The 18,649-nt window shown below is 51.9% G+C and overlaps 1 protein-coding gene across 1 annotated transcript; it reads right to left on the reverse strand.

The window, feature by feature from the left end:
- Positions 1 to 3,511: 3,511 nt before the first annotated feature.
- On the reverse strand, positions 3,512 to 18,568 carry BRAP (BRCA1 associated protein). Its single transcript, XM_084297170.1, has 12 exons — positions 18,386 to 18,568; positions 18,161 to 18,307; positions 17,372 to 17,573; positions 16,441 to 16,630; positions 14,951 to 15,064; positions 14,320 to 14,468; positions 12,220 to 12,295; positions 11,471 to 11,609; positions 10,861 to 10,970; positions 9,084 to 9,173; positions 7,087 to 7,190; positions 3,512 to 5,859 (listed from the first exon to the last, which is right to left on the reverse strand). Exons 1-12 carry the CDS (start codon positions 18,465 to 18,467, stop codon positions 5,499 to 5,501), a joined length of 1,764 nt encoding a protein of 587 aa, XP_084153296.1. The 5' UTR covers positions 18,468 to 18,568; the 3' UTR covers positions 3,512 to 5,498.
- Between the last annotated feature and the right edge of the window lie 81 nt (positions 18,569 to 18,649).

Genomic DNA, 18,649 nt, shown 5'->3' on the forward strand with positions numbered 1-18,649 from the left:
GCAGCCCCGCAGCGGCTCCGTCCCCCCGCGGACCCTGGGGACCCCGAGCTGGGTCTCCCTTGCCGTGAAGCCGCAGGGGCAGGATGGTGAGGGGGAGGCCGGGAGCTCCTGGGCTTTCCGCTTCTCCCTTGTGAAGCTGGAGAAAAATGGAAGTATTTGGCAAGGAGAATTGGCTGGGGAAGGCTCCCTCTGCTCCTGGCGCGTTCCCTGTGCTTGTGGAGGGAAGCAGGCAGGATGGGAGCAGCCAGGTCCTCACCATCGGGGTCCCCGTCTCCCTCTCGGCCCCCACGGGTGGTTTTCCAGCTGGGGCTCCAGGCAGGCCGTGGATGCGCGCCAACAGCACTGGGATCCCTCCCAGCGTTAATTCTGCTTGGACTGAGCTTAGCGGTGGAGCAGAGGAATTGTTCCCAAAGACCTGAGCACGTTTTACACCCCAAGCAGATCCTCTGTGGCTTTAGGTTTAGAGCTCAGGTGTGAGCGCCGTGAGTTTTCTTGGAACCTCAGCCACTCCTGCGGGGGTGTCCCCCGTCCCCAGAGAGAGGGGGAGCTCCGAGGTGGGTTTGTTTCGTGTGCCCCTGTGCTCACAGGGCATTTCTTCACCTAACGGAGAGACCCAGCAATAGATGCCAAGAATGATCACATAAAGCCACCTGTAAGCAGAGGGGGGAAGGAAGAGAGAGGCAGAGAGGTGCAGACAGCTGGCAGGAACATCACCAGCATCACACCCCAAAAACCAAGCCACGTCCCACACTGACATTGCCCCCCAGGAGCATGGGGACGCTGAAAACAGGAAAGGAAAGCAGCCAAGTTGTAAACTACCTCCAGGAAAGCACTCCTCAAGCGCATAAAGGAGCTGACTGCTCGGCCTGGGGCAGCCAGGTGGCTTTTGCAGATTTTTGCACCCTCTCCACCTGCTCTAGGGGCAGCTCAGCCAGGTGCCACCTTTGGCACCAGCACCCGTGGGGATCTCAGGCTGGGAGCAACGCACAGACGGCTCCTCCTCGCCTCTCTCCCCCTGCCCTCGAGCCCACAAACCCCGTTAACATCCACGACCACAAAACCATCGCGTGGCTACACCTGCACAAAGGCCCACATCCCCACCTCCTGGCGTGCTGGCACCAGGGAGCCCCAAAACCTTTACCTGCTGCCCAAACCCTGCCCCTGAGCCAGCTCCAGCGAGGCTGCGAAGCCTCCAGGAGCTTTATAGGAGCTGCCGGCCCCAAAATAGGCTCAAGTGGAACCGATTTCCTGGCGGGGAAGGAAACATTGGTTTCTCTTGATGTTTCTAACATATTTAGGAGGAGCGCGACCCTCCCCTCCCGCTCGCTGCTCGAAGGTGGCAGGAAAGCACGTGAGCGTCTCGAGGTTTTGTTGTCTCACGCAATTAACCAATTACTTCCAGGTCAAGAGGGGGCAAAGCTATAAACGCTGCCTGCTGCTCCAAAAGCGTTTGCTCAGGGGTGGTGCAGGAGCAGGAAGGGTTTGGCGCAGGGCCGTGACTCGGACCTTAAAGAAAGCAAACGTCCAGAAGCGCCTCCTGCTCCTCGGGGAGCTGTGGCAGCGAGGACCCGGACCCTGGGTGCTGCTGGAGGGGTCACGGAGCAGGAAAGGCTGGGAGCAGCAGATAATTTTACTAAAAAAGCTGGGATCTGCACGGATTGCTGCGTCCCAAAAGGGCCCAGGCTCACGAGTTTCCCCAGAGTTTTGTAGCTCAGGTTTTCCTGATTCTCATAACCCGTGCAGGGCTTAACCTGGAGGAGACACAAATGGCCTCAAGCGCAGCAGACAGGAGCGAGGCCCCTTTGGAGAGCGCCGTGGGCTGGGTGGGTTTGCCCTCAGCCCCTGTTATCTGAGCCCGCTGCCCGCTCGCTTGAGAAGAGGGGGGGAAAAAAGCGTAGGAGAGATCCCAGCGCCACTTCCTCGGCGCTCCGACGAGAACGGACACGCCGGGCGGCGCGGATCAAGGCAGGAATTTTCCACGGGGCCTTGGGGAATTCGGCTCTGATGGAAAGATAAACGCGGCGCGGAGCGATGCCGCTACCCCGGCCCCAGCAGGCAGGACCCTGCCCCTCTATGGGGCATGGGGAGCACGGTGTCTGTCAGGCTTGGATGGACAGACGGACACCCGCGGGGTTCCTCTGTGTCTGCCCTGCCAGTGTGGGGCTTTTCCAGGGCACGAACCACAGGGGTGTCACCTCACCTGGGTCCTCAGCTCCTAAACCAGCAGACCAGTGTCACTGCAGGCATTAATTGGCGTTACGGGATGCGTTCCCAAGGGGCAAATGGGCCCACTGAAAAATGAACGAGTCCCTGGCCCCGCAGTCTGAAGGGATGACGAGGATCCGCGTCAACTCGCCGCCCCGTTTAAGCGCCTCTCCCCGGGAGCTGGGCCGAATCCTGGCGGCGTCCTCAAAGCCAGGGGGACGCTGCCAAGCTGGGTGCAACTTCTGGCTCCCGCTCCTCTCCATCTGGGTTTCTCCCTGGCCGTTTTAGATCCCGCAGCATTTCCTACAGTCCCCGGTGACCTGCAGCAGATGGGTGCTCTCACCCCAGGGTGATGCTGGATGCTCTGGAGCTGCCTTGGCAATTTTTGCTGCCCTGTCCGCAGCACAGAGCTCCTCCATTCGCTGCTCCTGCTGGAACATCTCCCCCCTTTTCCACTATGTGTAGTGCCAAGGCACCCCAGGTGTTTCAGCACCGCTTCAGGCACCCAGCACGGCACCAGGGGAAGCAGCACGACCCCTTCGCCGTTCAGCAGGGGGAGTTTTCCTTCATGGTTTTAGAACCCTCTATATAAAATCTATTTTAAGGCTCCTAATCACAGCAGGAGCTTGGCTGCCCTCGGCCGTCCAGTGCTCAGGGGAAGCTTTGTGCTGCTGCAACCTTTCGCTGTGGCGATCCTGAGTCACCGGCCACAAATCTGACCAGATGTTGGAGCGGACCGCAGGCGGGAGAGGTCCGAGCCCCGCTGCTTTTTCCAGGCACTTGGGTGTCCAGAGGAGGGGCGAGGAAGCCCTGGAGCAGCCTCTGCCTTTCACCACGGACCCTGTGTGGCCTCAGCCCACAGCAGCGCTGCCTCTACCCTGCGGCACGGTCCCACAGGGGGCCATAAGCCTGGGGGAACCCCGCTCATCTACAGCAGTAAGCAGCCAGATAGACAGCCCGGGTTGCCTTGCCACCCTGCACGATTTTAGGAGGTGAAGGGGACTCCTCGAGGATGGGGTAAATTGATTTAACACAAGTATTCAACCAGCCTTGCTTTTCCTGCATGAGCTTCCCACTTCTGAGCTGGAGATACCTACCCTGCCTTATCTCCTACCAGCTCAACTGAATGAAGCTTCCCCCCAACCCAAACATCACAAAAAGCTCATCGGGGCAGCTCTGCCTTCAAGTTAGGACTTTAAAATGAACAGGCCACACGTTTTGCCCTTTTCCCTGCCACCTCCTCCCTCCCCGGCCAGTTAGCACACACAGACACGCTGCACGCCCTTTTAATTTTCTGTCACGTTTTTTGAAAATGAAGTCCAAGATACAGTACAGCATCTTAGTGTTCTACACAAAGCAAGCTTCCAGCGAAAGGTTGGAGGATCTTCAGGTGGTGTAAAAATATATCTTAAATAAAATAGTTTCTATAGGAGAGCAAGCTGTGTTGTACATCGCTAGGTCCTTAGAATAATTTACAGAAGGCAGAGGCTGTACAATCCACACGCTAGAAAAGAGTTTGTGTACATTCATGCTACAAAGTTAGAAAAGGTGGAAGTTCCAGGTGATCGGGGCAGATCTTCGAACCAAAGCAGTGGATGCAACAAGTGCACGAGCAAACACGAGGAAGTTTAACACCTCCAGTCGGTAACGTCAGGAAGCAGATTATGCACTCACCTTCTGAGAGTCATTCTACGTATTGTAACTCGTTCCTTTTGCTTAGCCAAAAAGAACAACGATCAGTAAAGGACTCGCTGTCTTACTTACTAGCTCCAAACTGGAACAAAGAAGTCAGATCTCCATTTTCAGTGTTACAGACTAAAGATCGAGGCTGTTCCTGCACTTCCAACCAGGGAAGAGGATTGTGCTGTGGTCTGAAGAGACAACTGCACAACTCCCCAAACATTTTTAAAAAAGAATTAGCATTTAAACACTCAGGCTACTGAGCACAACACAGCAAACAGAACAGTCGCCCCTCTGATCGTGATAAAACTGAGCCTAACCAGAGCATCGAGTCTGGTACATACTTTTAGTGGAAAGAGGAAGAAAAAAAAAAAGGATTTGTCCTCAGATTTCCCTTGGGGTGTTGGCATACTTTTTGGGCAAGTAACAGAAAAGTTTTGCCAGCCAGGATTTTGGACAGAGCCACGTTCCAGAGCAGCAGAGGCAGCGCGAGGCTCCCAGTAACTGGATACAACAGCTGCATCTAGTGGTGAGGGTCTGGTCGCAGGGCAGCGCGCTCAGCTCCACGGGGCAAACCCGAGCACAGCAGCCCCAGGGGTGGGCTGGGGGCTGGCAGCAGCGCGAGGGCCGAGTGCAGGCATGTAGGAATGGGGCTGCAAAAACGCTGCGTTGGTTATTTTCCTCACCTCCTTCTGAGGATAGCGTTGGAGCTCATGCCAACACGCTCCGAGCGTGGCTAAGAAAGGGAAAGCGTACGCACCCCGCTCCGGGAGGATCGGGACACTCTGGCAGCTCCTGGCCCACACCACGGGCACATTTTCACAAAGACAGCTCCGTTTAATTTGTAGAAATGCCTGTAAAATAACTATGTTAGACAACTCCCAGAATAAAAAGCCTTTGATACCCTCTGCACCAAAGGCAGCGACCGCCGGCCTGTCAAAGGCCACCCCTAAAATGAAGAAACAGATCGTAGCAGAGTCCTTAAAGTGTTTAATATCCTACATTACAAGCCGTGAGGACTCGTTCAGTTTCTTACACCGCTGAGATGGTTTCGTTTCCACACCTCGCTCCTTTTTATTTCCAAACTACAGCTCTACTCCTGCGCCAACTGTTCTGCAGTGTCTGGTCTGCACAGACTACAAGGAGATGCATATAATCTAATTTACATCGTTTCTTAAATAAAAAATCATTTATTAATCGAGAATACTTTTAAATCCAGGAGTGGGGAGAAGAACTCAAGAAGCCTTACACGCTGGGCCTTAGCCTACCCCACAGCACCCCTGAGGGCACGCAGTGTCGAACTCTCCACACCCACCCCAGAACAGAATACTCTCCAAGAAGAAAGTCAAACGCACGACAGGAGGGGGCTCTGAAAAGGTAGGAAGGCAAAACGGTCATTAAGATCTGCCTAAAAACAGCTAAATAGTGCAGTGAAATGCTTTTAAATACCACAGACACCTCCAGTGACTGGCAGCCAGTTTTATGAGAAGCTCTGAAGACGATTTCTAGCGGAGCTTTACTGAACTGGGCGTTCCCAGCCAGAGTCCCAAGAGGAGGGCCTGGCCTACCACCAGCAGGGCCAGATTCAGTTTGGGAGCAGCGTGTTCTGATCTTCATTTGCCCCTCTTGCCACGGCCTCTCCTGGAAGAAGGTTTGCCTGAGCCCCCCGTGGAGGAGCTGGCCGAAGATGCCACCGCAATGTTGATCTGTCCTTCCTGAATCTCCTGCCGGGTCTCAGCTGGGAGGTGATTGATTTTCTGTTGTGTCTCTAAGTAGAACATGACATCTCGCAACTGCTCCTGGATCTCCGAGATCTGCAGGTCCTTCTGCTCGCACGTTTCCTTCAGCACTCTCTCCTCTTCCTTGAGCTTGTTCTGGAGCATGGCTTGATTCGCTCGCAAGCACTTATTCAGTTCTTGTTCCTCCTTCAGCTCGTTGGAAAGTTTAGCCACTTTGTTATTCAGCTGAGAACACCTTGCAAATAGAAGCACAGGTCAGGAAGAGCAGTGTATTGCACTAAATTAACCATCACTGCATCCTTTTTATTTCCAGTCCTTATGGAAACCGTCCCCCAACTGTCCCCAGCCCCACCAAGACCACCCAGAACTTGGTTTTGGCCTTTTGACCAGGGAAGGCAACACAAAAGGACTGAACCCCACAGGTTTTTTTCTACTCAGTTTAAAGCTTGCTAACACCCGCTTGCCTGCACGCCGCTACCTGCGCAGAAACCAGGATGCTGTGGGAGCAGAACCACACCTTTGACCCTCAAACTGCATAACCCAGGACGGTCTTTTCCCTTGCAAGTTGGGCAATTCCACCTCGTACCAAAGAGCAACCAGTGCAGGCAACAGACAGGATGTGGGGGGAGCACGGGACTGTAACCTTGAACGTGCATCTGCAATTTCAAGAACGGGTGCCAGAAAGGGCACAGGAATTACCTGTGGTCCTGACAGCTACGGGCAGTCAGGGACTGGAGATACTGGCTCCCAAACTGTAAGTTCAAGACCCCGAAAATGGCCCTTTGCTCAAAAGTGAGATGCTCCCACACGAATATCAGTACCTTCCTGCTCTTAACAACTCAGCTTTTCCCAAAAAAGTTTGCTGGCTTCACACAGACCCTGCTTCCCACTCCTCAAGGTGAGGTGCACAAACCACTCACTAGTTTGAGTCCCTGCTCCCTCCAGGACTGCAGAGAGGCAGCAATGCCAGGAGCCTGGCGGGCTGGGAAGAACAGACCACACAGCCCCACCTACGAGCTGGAACACGCTGATCTGCGCCCTCTCTATGCCTGACATCTTTTATCTAAGCACTTCCTAAGATCTACACTTTTCTCTGTGCTGGGTGAGATGCCTCTGTCAGGCTGCCTTTCTCCTTTTTGGAGGTATCTGCCGACTGCAAAACAGACTGGTGTCTGCTTCTGAGCAGGCAGAGGAAGGAATACTGAAAGCTAAATATGCAGACCATGTAAAAAGAGCCACGGGCCCAAAAGCTGCGTTCCACTCAGGCACTTTCAAGTTGGGAACACCTACAGAAATGAGAGCTTTTTATAAATGAGCGGGGTTCTCAGTAAACCAGTTTAAATAGCTCAAAGTTGCCCAAGAATAGCAAGATTCTTTTTTTTTTTTTTTTTTCCTCCTTTTCGGATGTCAGCGTGCAGAGCTTTAATGGCTGCATGGAACTAAACCTGGCAGCGGTACCCACTTCCTTTCGACAGACTGCTTTTCTTTGAGCAAGTCATTCAGCCTCTGTTCCAGACTGTCACACTTCTCAATGGTCTCTTTAAATTTGGTCTTCATGTTGTTAATCTGTAAAAACAAACACACAGGCATTTCAAACAGATCAAAGTCCTGTGCACTTTCATTATGACATTCATTTTTCTGGTGTGGTTTCTAGACTTTGACCAATTACTATACCCAGGTAAGCAAAAGATTTGAGGCAAGAAAAGGCTTAATTTTGATTAAGACCCTCTGTGTTACACTTCGCAGAGCCCAACAAGGAACCACGTTGCCGTGGAAGTTGCTCCTACAGAACAGCAACTCTGGCTGCAGAGCTGTGCCAGGGAACCCCATTCAACAACGGCAACAAAACCCACCACCTATATCAGCTCCTTAACTTCTTAGTGCCTGCAGTTCAGCATTTCTATGGATACAAAAAGCATCTGAGAGAACGGCTAGCAGTAAACTTAAATTTCCATCTGAGAGCTTTACAATGCGGAGCTTTTGCTCATTTTAAACTAAACGTCAAATAAATATGGTCAAAGTCTGAAAACAAACGTGCTACTCCACTCAGCACTGACTCAGCAGCGCGCTGTCATAAGACAGTGACCTACTGACATGAATATCCTGCTCATGTCAAAGGCAAATGGAAACACACGTACGTTGGATTCCTCTCCTCTACTTTAAAACTAGAGACCACTGCTGCCGAAAAAAAACATGCTCCCATTGTCTAGGCACTTCACAGAACACATCTAAACTTTTAAAGATATGATTTAGAAGAGAGCTATAGACAGAAATACTTGTTTCCCCATTTTAAGGATGCTTGCATGTGCTGGAGAGAGGAATTTAAAGGAAAAATGCTTTCCTGGAGGAGCAATCTGGATAAATGTCAGTGTCAGCACACATGCTGTCTTCGCTGGTGCCAGAGTCAGTACAGAGCAGGTTTTAAGCCTTCCGGCCTTAATCACTGAATGTTTATGCAGCTGATGGTTAATTTGGGGAAGTAGCGTGAGCACTGATAATGGAATACACTGCAGAGTGGCACTGATCCAGGCACGACTTACCCGGCATGAGTGCCATGAATAAAATCATAAGGATCTTTAAACACAAAGCCACATTTAAGGTGTATATTGTAGTTGTTTCACTTCGCAGTTGCTTTGTGGATCACGTTTCCTGGTCACATACAACAATTTTTGCTACACCTTTTCTTTTTCTGGGGATGTCTGTGAGATTTCTGGGTCTGTTCTTTAGACCAAAGTCGCTGACCACTATTTCAATGGTCCTAATTTCTGCATTTAGGATGCTGCATGTACTGCACGTGGTTAATTAGAAGTCATGCAGAAAGTTCAAATGAGGACTCAGCCCTAAATCCCGACTCGCTTTAAACCTAGCTGAAAGGATCTACGTGGAGTGAAAAGCATTAAAATATTCTCTCCGGATTTTTGCTCCTGACATTTTGAAGCAGCCCTGCCTACAGAATGCTTTATGGGAGGAGACTCTGAACTTCTCCCACTGGGTGATGAGGAAAGGTAGGGGATCACAAAGAAAGGGCAAATCAATATGCATTTGGAGCAGAAAGACAGCCGAGCAAATTAAAGTCATACTGTCTATGCTACGCTAACCTTCCCCAGAGAAAAACGTCAGCGTGAGACTGATGGCATCAGCGAGCAGGGATCCTGCAGCAGCGCAGACTTGCTTCCACCACTGCTGCAGTTTCCTGAGCAGCACATTTAAATCAACCTTAAATCTAGGTGGCAATCTACCTACTTCTGCATCACTGAGCAGCAAATTGCTAGATGTGAGCGCCGAGATAAGGGATCCATCTCGGAGCCAATTTTCTCAGCTGGTAGTGAAACAGGCTACGCGAGGTCACGTCACGCGACGCGCAGCCTGTGAGAGGCACCGAGCAGCTCCGCTTCCCATCCGCCTTCCCAGCACCTTTTGATCCCGCAGAGCTCCAAACATCCCCAGAGCAGGGCTCACCTCTTCAGCCGTGTCCTTTTCTATCCGGACGATCTTGTTTTCCCAATAGATTCGCTGTGATTCCAGCTGGCTCGTTAGCAAATAGGAGTACTACAAACACAGAAGCGTGCGCAGAGCAGTCAGCTTTTCCTAAGGGTGGCCACCCCGATGAAGAAGCCCAAAAGGCTCCGATGTAAAAATCAATTTAATCGAGTGAAATTGAGCACAGAGGGCAGTCTGAATGTACGTGTAAACTGCAGATCCAGCAGATGCACGTTTCACCAATTTGATTTCAGAATTAAATCACATGATTTTCTGGAATCAAGGGAAGTCCTTTGAGCACAACAACAAGGACCAGGTGAAAGTGCCACCAAGCTGTACCCACTATCACACCAAATACTTTTTAAAGAGAGATTTTTTTTTCACCATAGGAGCAACAGGGCTCAAAATCTTACACTCCACAGGAAAGTGAAGCATCAATCATCTCTGTCATGAGTCTGAGATCCCAAAGGCTAAGTTCCCCATTTCTAGCCCAAAACCTAAGGGGGAAGGGTAAATGCACACATCTAGCTTCACTATAAGAGCATCTCTGGCAAAGCATCCCCAGCTGTGTATAGCTATTCACATTTACTGTTCTCCAACAAGTACAGCCCATTCCAATGTTATTTTGGCATGGGAACAAGGATATGTGCCTTACATCCCCTCTTCTCCCCTCTGGTTCTGCAAATGAGTTATGAGAAGGCTGGAAAACGTGAGCGTTTCTTACCATCAGGCTAAGAAGCAGAGCATTAGGCATTCACTGTGGAATTAAACATGTGCAAAAAGCCTTGAATACTCTCAGTAGTATCAGGGAGCCAAAACACACTGCCAAATTCATTCTCTCTGCAAACATTTAGATCGCATAAGCCAGACAGAGAGGTCTTTGACATACTTTAAGCACTGACCTCCTGGTAATAAGGGTTAAAAAATAGCTGGGTTTGCATCTAAATGTTACACAGAAAATTCAGGGGAAAAAAAAAAAACAAACAAATATTTATTTGAGCAATAAGCTTACAAAGGCCGGTCTCTACAGGCTTCTCCTCTACAGATAACCTTGTGTCTAATGCGACTGAAAACCTGCTGCAGTATATCTGCTCACTGAAGCAGTAATTTGAGTTTCCCTTTAAAATAGATCACTGGCAAGGGAAAACTTGCATGAACCTTTGTTTTACCCTTCTAGTTAGTGTGGGAGAAGCCGGCCAGCAGGCACAAAAAATCATTGTCTGTTGAAGGGACGGGAGCAGAACAGGGCTGGTATCAGACAGGGCTGTCAGCTTTCTTTGATAGCCACAGTAGGCATGCAGCTATGGATTCCTACTCACTCGGTGTACAAATCAAACTAATCAAATTGACGGTTCTATACCCATTCTGGGCCATCCTGGGTTGTTACACCACGTCACAGTTCCACTAGGAAGGGTCTGGTGAGTGAGTCCGGGCATTTGGACCCATTTCTCTTTGCAATGACCTCAGTGTTTGTAGCAGCATAAGCAGCTAATCTCCAATCTAGTGGTGAACACAGGACGAGACTGCAGCCAGCTTACTCTCAGCTGCATTGGCTCTGCAGAGCCAAAAGGAGTTTTTTTTTTTTTTTTTAAACAAATAAAAAGTAAAAATATCCTGTTCCTGTCTGAAGATGATTGCCTACATGCAGGGAGCAGGTCTGCTGCATAAGCTGATGTCATTTTCTTGTATTCGTATCTGATTTGAAACATTTCCACACAGCAGCGCAAAGCAGAGCCCAACGAGCCACAATATTTACCTCTAATTGTAAGGCATCAATTTTCTCCTCCTGACACATATCTCCCTCGCACTCATACTGAACTATCTTCCCATCAGTTTTACTTGCAACCAGCCGGTGGACGTAGTTATCTGAAGAGAGAAAATTCAACCAAAGGGAGTTTTTGCTTAAGAACACCCAGGTTGACACCAGTGGAAATACTTTATGCAGCACAATTAACCACGCAGACTGCTGCAACAGCACATTAGCACGGCAGCAAGCCAACACCAGATGTATTTGTTATTTAGCAGGCTTTGCATAGACACCTTGCAGGGTATTTATTACCACAGCCCATTCTCATACCTCAGGGCAAATTGATGGAAAGGGAGTAACAAACACATTCCAGGGAGGCTACAGGACCGCTCCAGTTCGTTATGGAATCGTGTTCTCCCTCTCCCATCTGCTACAGACCCACGAAAACTGCTCTTAGAGAGGAGATGGATGTTCCCAGAAGAGGAAGGATTAGTACGGATGCAAACCCCTTAAGCTCCAAGCAAACTATCACTAGTGTTCTTCCTAACACTTCTGGTGTCCCAGAAGCTGTTTTTTACAACCAAGGTCATCCCGCAAGGGGGGAAGACACGGCGCTCACCTCCAGCGTAGTCCCAGACTCTGTGGTTGGTCAGCTGCATCGCGTAGGTGTGCTGGGTCTCCTCGAAGTGTTTGTAAGCGTGTCGGCTCACGTAGCGGCCGCAGCCGATGTGCCCACATATCAAACAGATCCAGAGGTTCTGCCGAGAGAACGGGAAAGCTCTGTCCTCACAACGCCATCAAACAGCGGCACCGGCGCCTTGAGAAAGCACCAGCTGACACCAACAGCCTGCTGACGCCACGTACAGCCAGGCAATTCCTTAAAATGTGAACAGTTTGCTTTTTCCCCCCTCTCCAGGAAACCTCGTTCAGGTGGAAGAGTAAGGAGAAGGAGCCTGCAGATGCCAGGCACCTTGACAGACTACCACAGGCACGGATGGAAGAACGGCCTTGATTAACCAAGGTGGCAGCTTGACAGAACCACAAAAACAAGCTCTGAGGAGCACAGACTAGAAGGGAGCACCGAGTTCAGCGTTAGTTTGGCCCCCTGCTATCACACACATCTTATCACAGGCACCGATCAGTTTACGCATTAACACTCTCTAAGAAATGGAAACATTTGTCAGAGCAGGAAACCTGGGAGATAGCATCCCTTCCCAGTACCGATTCCAGCTCAAAAGGAAAGCAGATGCACCACTGACTGGTAAAGTGAACCCAAAAGGAGCCACAGAATCAACCTCAAAAGCAACTAGAGCAGCTGTGCAGTCAGATCTAGTCTAGATCTCACTCACCATCCACCCACCTACTTACTTCTTGAACTCCACACTCAAAACACTTGTTCTCTTCCACTGGCTCGGGCGTTTGGCAGTATCTGCAGACAGGACACCTAGAGGGCAACAAGCAGCATGATTAGACACACGGTGCTCCAACTGAGTATTAAGGTAATTAAAAGCAGAGCCAAAGAGCTCCGAGTGAATGCCTCATGCTGTGGGACACTCCCTATGCGCACGCATCTTTCAGCTCCCATTTAGCCCTCGCAAACTTGCCTCCATTCCACAAAAGGCTTTTAAGCCAGTAAGCAACAGAGGAACAAATCAGTTTTTCCATTTTGGTCTCAAGTCGGTGCTGTAGCGATGTGAGCGATACGCACAGAGCAACCTTCAGGTCCCAGAAGGGCTCTTCCATACCCTTCTCATACGGCGAAGGCAGTTTGATCTTATAATAAAGACTTCTCTTCTCGTTGGCACTTTATTTCTTGGACATTCTCCATTATTGCAGAGGTTTCCGTGCAGCAGCTACACGCTGCTGTGGAAGGATGCTGTAACTACAGAGCGCTGAGGAGAGCTGCTCAACAGCGAGGTGCCTGCACTTTGCAACATCGCTCAGTGCTGAGACATCCCTAAGGACACGGTGGGGGGCTGCTGCCTCGATTTCAGCCCAACCAAAGGGATTCAGGCTCAGCCCTTCTGGAAGAACGTCTAACTCTACCCTAGAAGAATCCACAGCAGGCATCCTGCTATCATTTCTTCTAAAACATCACCACTGTGCTGCCAGAAAGACAGAACCAGGACCAGAAAGAACGTTTGCCCGGGCCTTAACCAGTATAAGCTCAGCTGGGGAGCAAGGTAACTCAGGCTCGGGATCCTGCTGCCAGGACTGGTTACGTGTCCTTCATTAGCTGCTGGATAAGCTACAGAAATAGTCAAGGGAGGAGAGCACGGGATTGCAGCAAGCTTTCTATACAAATTCAGGCACTTACAGCCTCTGAGGTGCCTAAACAAAGAGGACAGGGATTCTCCTAGATCAGGAGCAGAAGTTCTGCTTAAATTGCACATGAGATATCTGAGTGCTATTCTGGATCTCGATCCTACACTGGCTAAACTCTACTGCTTCAAATTTAAACTGGTTTTGATTTATGGGGCAAAGCAGCCAATAAGCCTTAATAGCTACAAATCTGATTAATGCCACCGAAGTTCATTTACTTTGCCTCACAAATGATTTCCTTGGCCTACGTTTTTCCTCGTACTGTCACAGAATCAGGCAGTCAGCGGTACCAGGATGAGAGAAGAAATCACAGTGAGGAGGAGCAGCCTTCTGCTGCAGTACCTGTGACAGCCTGACATGCAGTAAAGCAGCAGTGGCCAGAAGAATGCAAGATGTGCACGACTGATAACGCCTGGGTGCCAATCAGGGGCTCAGCCATGCTGAAATCCCACCTCTGGTGATGGGAAGGACAGCAGGAGCAAGAACAGGAACGGGGTAGCAGCAAAAAGAGGAGGTGTTCTAAGGACAGACACAGCTCCAAGCCCAGCACTCCCCTGTGCACGGAGTGTGGCCCTGAGCCTCCTGATTCAGTGATCTTGTCGTTATTCTTTCCTCCCTGCCTCCATTTGTCTGGCTTTCCAGCCCTGTCCCAGCCCAGCTTTCCTTCACCCTCTGAGCATCCAGAAGTGAGAGAGCCGAGGCTGCTGCCCTGCACGTTCCCAAAAGTTCCCAAAAGGATTCCAGGCTGCAGCAAGCAGCGCTCGTCTGTGTGTGCTGCAGCCTCAGCTACGCCAAGGAAACCAACACCCAAACAGACACAGGAGGCTGCACGAAACAGGGCTGTGCGCGTGCAGTGCTGTTTGTCCCCCTATTTTTATCCTACAACATTTTAAAAACAATCTGCATCACTTTACAGCTGCCTCGTTGCCTCAGCAGTGAGGCTCACAGGAAACATCGCTCAATTACTTTTGGCTGGGAGATTTCTCCCTGGGAGTCCCTTAATGGGAAGGAAAAGAGCATCAGAACTCGCAGCGCTTCCAGCCCCCACACTTCGATGAGAGGAACCGGTCTTGTCAGCACGGAGCCACCACAATCGGAGCAGGGTTTTAGATGTGGAAATAAAAAAAAAAAAAAAAAGCCTCTTACGTGGTGTCCTCCCACCGCTGCAGACACTGGCTGTGAAAGCTGTGGTTACACAGCGTGGTGAGGATCCCGTTCACGGACTCGTCCATCCTCTCCAGGCACACCGTGCATTTTGGCAGCTCGGTCAGATCCATCACGGGCAGGCTGGCCCCCTTCGAAAGAACAAGGGGAGACAAATTGCTCAGCACCCTCCCGTCACCGTAAACGAAGCACCCACACAGGAAGAGTCAAACGTCTCTCACTACTGCTGGCACTGGGGTACAAAAACAGAACCAAGTGATTCTCTGAGTCTATAAAGCGGTTAGAAATTTACCGGAAAAGAAGGCAATTCAGCGCTCCACAGAGCACAGCCTCACGGCAGCGCAGGGTCACTGTGGCTGCTGCTGTCCCACCACGTTTTCTGGATCCACCAGACCACTGCACCTGGCAGGGTTAGGTCAGAGACGCTGCAGAAGCAAGGCACGAAGCCTACAGAGCCACCAAACAAACTCTCCCAAGTAGGAACAGCACTGGAATGTGAAACGAGCTCTGGATTGAAGCAGTGAAGCGCTTCTTGCGGCGTTCTGTCCAGCATAAATAATTCCGTTAAGCCTCCAAAGTTCAGGGGAAAAGAAAGGAAAACAAGAAAACTTACATCTTCTGACTTGAAGACCTCTGCACGCTCCACGTACACCAGCTGGCACACGTCCTCCTCGATGGAGTTGAACTGCCGGCCGTTGCACGCCATGTAGAAGCTGTCTGCATCAGCCTGGGCACACAAGGGAAGGCGTTAAAAAGAGAAGGCTTACAGCTGAGACAGCCAAGGGAGAGGAGAAATCTGCTGCGTCCTCTGCTCTCCCCTCCACCAGGCCTCAGGGAATCAGTTCAGCCCGGGGCTGGGCTCAGCGCTGCCACCCGAGGACACGACGCGGAGCCGTGAAGGCAGCTCCAGCATCTGAGCACTCAGCAGGAATAACGGATTCCCCTTCAGCATGTTTCGCTCCCTGTCAGCGGTTTCAGTGCATTTGCAAAGCAAATTTGGTCTCTTTGTAAGAATTTCAGAGGGCCACGCTGCAGGACACCCATACTCGGGTCAGGGAAAGGAAGAGGCTGAGTGAGGGCAGGGATCCATTCACTCGTAGCAGCTCCAGCAGGCTCTGAGCCGCTTGTGAAGAGGCAGAACCAAACCCAACCCCACCAAATGTCACCCATTTTCAGGGGGTAACCTCCCCAAACCCTTCGCCTCGCAGATAATCACAAACGGTGAGAGCTGAACGCCACATTCCCTTGCTCTTTGTCACGTGAGGCAGATAACTAAAAGCCCAGGAGATTTGTTTTTGCTACCTGCAGGCAGCCGTTAGGGGTCACTGGGGAACAGGGCTGAGGGAATTCTTCCTAACAGGGATTTCAGGGTGGCTTGTTTATTGTTTTGAGGCTGTTCAGTGCTAGGTATTTGAAATTGGATAGAGAGACACACAAAATGCATCTTCACAGCTACTGCACGTAGCACAGCTTGCACACAAACACTGCATCTGCACAACAAGGCACAGAAAACATCTTGTGGCTGGGGGAAGTGCTAACCAAAACGTCCCTCCCAACCCCAAAATCAGTTATTTGGGATCAGTGAAAGGAAGGTACAGGTGAGGGAGTGCACAGAGGGACTGGCAGGGGGAATGTTTAAAGCCCCATGAGCAGTGAGCAGCACCCGGTGCCACCCAGCCATCAGTTTGTCCCCAAGACCCTCAGTTTTGGGGTCAGACCATCCTTTTCCTGCTGCACAGCTCCTCAGCAGACCAAGTTTTTCCTAGAACAGAAACAAAACCCCACTGGCTGGGGTCCTTCTGCTTAGCACAGCACAATGCACCACCCTGAATGTGCTCTGGTGGCAGAGAACAGGGCGTCTAGGTAATGCCTAACAGCTTTTAAATCCCCTGCTGACAAGAAATAGGCTGGACAGACCGTGCAGACACTTCCCTGTGGGTCAGGGAGTGGGAAGAACCTCAGTGAGCAGCCCCAGGGAGGTGCTGGGCAGTAGGACAGAGCTGTTTCACCGAGGATAAAGCACGAGGTTGGCTAGGAGCTGGCCAGCAAAGCCACCCAGCAGCTGTAGAGCCCTCCTGAGGCACAGGGGCCTCCAGCTCTTACCTGGGAGCTGAACTTGATCAGCACCATGTACTGGTTGGGAGTGGAGTCCCGGATGATTTTCATGTGCTCGATGACGTCGTAGAAGGAAGCCACAAACTTCATCAGGTCGTGGCTGGTCATGGTGGCGGGGACCGTGAGGATGCAGAGCATGGCGCTGCGCCGGACGTCCTCCTTCAGGGAGGTCATCTTGCTGCAAAGGGAACGGTTACACGGCCTCACGTCACTCCAGGGGGGGCAAAGGCACAGCTTTTACCACCCCTCCCACAGCAGGGGCTGCTAGGATAGTTCTGTTGTCACCCTGAATGCTCTTTTGCATGTTTGTAAACAGTTACAAAGAAGCAAGGGGCTGTTGGGAGTCCTAAATACCCACACGGAGCTCTCACTTTTTAGCAAAGGATTAAAACAGCAGCTCCAATAAATAATGGCTGCTTCAGGAATAACTTGTCAGCTGTTTTTGAGAAAAACAATTGAAGCTGACAAGCCACAGATACTCAGAACTACTCATAGAACAAACGAGCAATGTTTGTTCCCATTTCAAATGCTCATTTTGCACCTCCTGACAGCTCTCAGGAAGATCTGAAATGGAATTTCTCGTGCGATTGCCAGGAAAGGGAGTGGCATTATAAGCCCTGAAACACAGGACGAAGCCTCCTGCTTCAGGGAGCTACTCAGGCCTGCCACCAAGACCCTGCAGACCACAATTCAACTGCAGGATCCCTCGAGAAACTGCCTTTTTTCCCCCTTTTTTAGGAACCCCATTTTTTACAGCCAGCCCCGAGCCAACCCCAAGCTCCAGCACCACCCCAGGCCCGTGGGTTTGGGTCACCCTTCCTGCCTGCCACAGCCCGGGGCGACCGACCCGCCCTTCCTGCTGGCCTCACAGCTCAGGAGCGCGGCTCCCAGGGAGCTGCCATGAGTCAGGCATCCTTACTTTGTTTTGTACAGGTGCATGATGCCGTGAACGATTTCAACTGATGGATTCCCGCTGAAGAAGGAGATCTGGTCAGGGAGCTGCTTGGAAGGCGAGTCCGGAGCAGCCTCGCACTCTTTGCTCTGCTCCTCGGGGTTGGTTTTGTCCTCAGCAGATGCAGCCTCCGAAGATTTCCTTCCTTCCACGGCACCTTTTGGTTCATCTTTTACAAACCAGAAGCTTTCAGATTACTAACCACACACCAGAAATGCTCACTGCTCTCTGAGCACAGCCTGCGGGAATGCAACCAGACTGAGAAGTTGAACTGTGAGGAGTCAAACTGTGCCCCTGGAAGGTGGCGGAACGAAACCCAGCTCAGCTTTTTGGTTCTGGGGGAAACTTGGGAGCTGCCAAAAGTCCAGTGAGAGTCCATAGCAGGACCCTGGCATGCGAGTTCTGACCTGTGCCGGGTTAAACCCTGACAGGCAGGGGTTTGCTCAGTGCCAGGTTAAATCCTGCCAGCTGCCATTACCAACACAGAGCAACCTGGACAGGTTTGCCCAGCACAAGCAAGGCGACCACCATGGTGTCAGCTCCTCCTGCGCTGCTTTTGGGGCATCACGGACACCGCCATGACCCAGACGCTGCCATGACCAGGCACTCCTGCCCTTAAACCCCCCTAGAACCCAACCAATCCCCTGGAACCCCCCCTTTAAATACCAGGCCCCACCGGGGAGCACCCCACAGGCAGCACCAGGCTCCTACCAGCACCGGGCATCCCCCCACCCCCCCACCCCCCCCTCCCCCTACCTGCCCGCGGCCGGATGGTCTCGATGATGACATCGGTGAGCTCCCTGCGGCCCAGGTGCTGGTGCAGGATGGCCGCCCGCTCTCCGGGGCCCTTCCCTTGCAGGCAGGCCGGGGCCGCGCCGCTGCTGTCCGCCGCCATGTCGGGAGCTGTGAGGGGGGGGGAGAAGAGGAGGCGTCAAGGCCTAGCTCCCGGTACAGGCCCTACCGGGAGCAGGCCGCACTCACCGGCCGCGCTGTAGGCGAAGCCGGCGGGCAGCGGCGAGTGCTCGCCCAGCTCGAGGCGGATCACCACCAGCGACACGCTCATGGGTGGGCCCGGCACGGCCCCGCCCGGCCCCGCCGCCGCCTCCTCTTCTTCCTCCGCCTCCGCCGCCGCCACCGGGAGCTCTGAGGCGCCGCTTCCGCCTCGCGCACCTCTCCCCTCTGACCCCGCCGGGTCACGTCGGCGTGATGACGTCACGAGTGGGCGGGGCCGGGTGGTGAGAGGGG

The sequence above is a fragment of the Netta rufina genome (assembly GCF_964035555.1).
Source record: "Netta rufina genome assembly, chromosome: 17".
Taxonomy (NCBI): domain Eukaryota; kingdom Metazoa; phylum Chordata; class Aves; order Anseriformes; family Anatidae; genus Netta; species Netta rufina.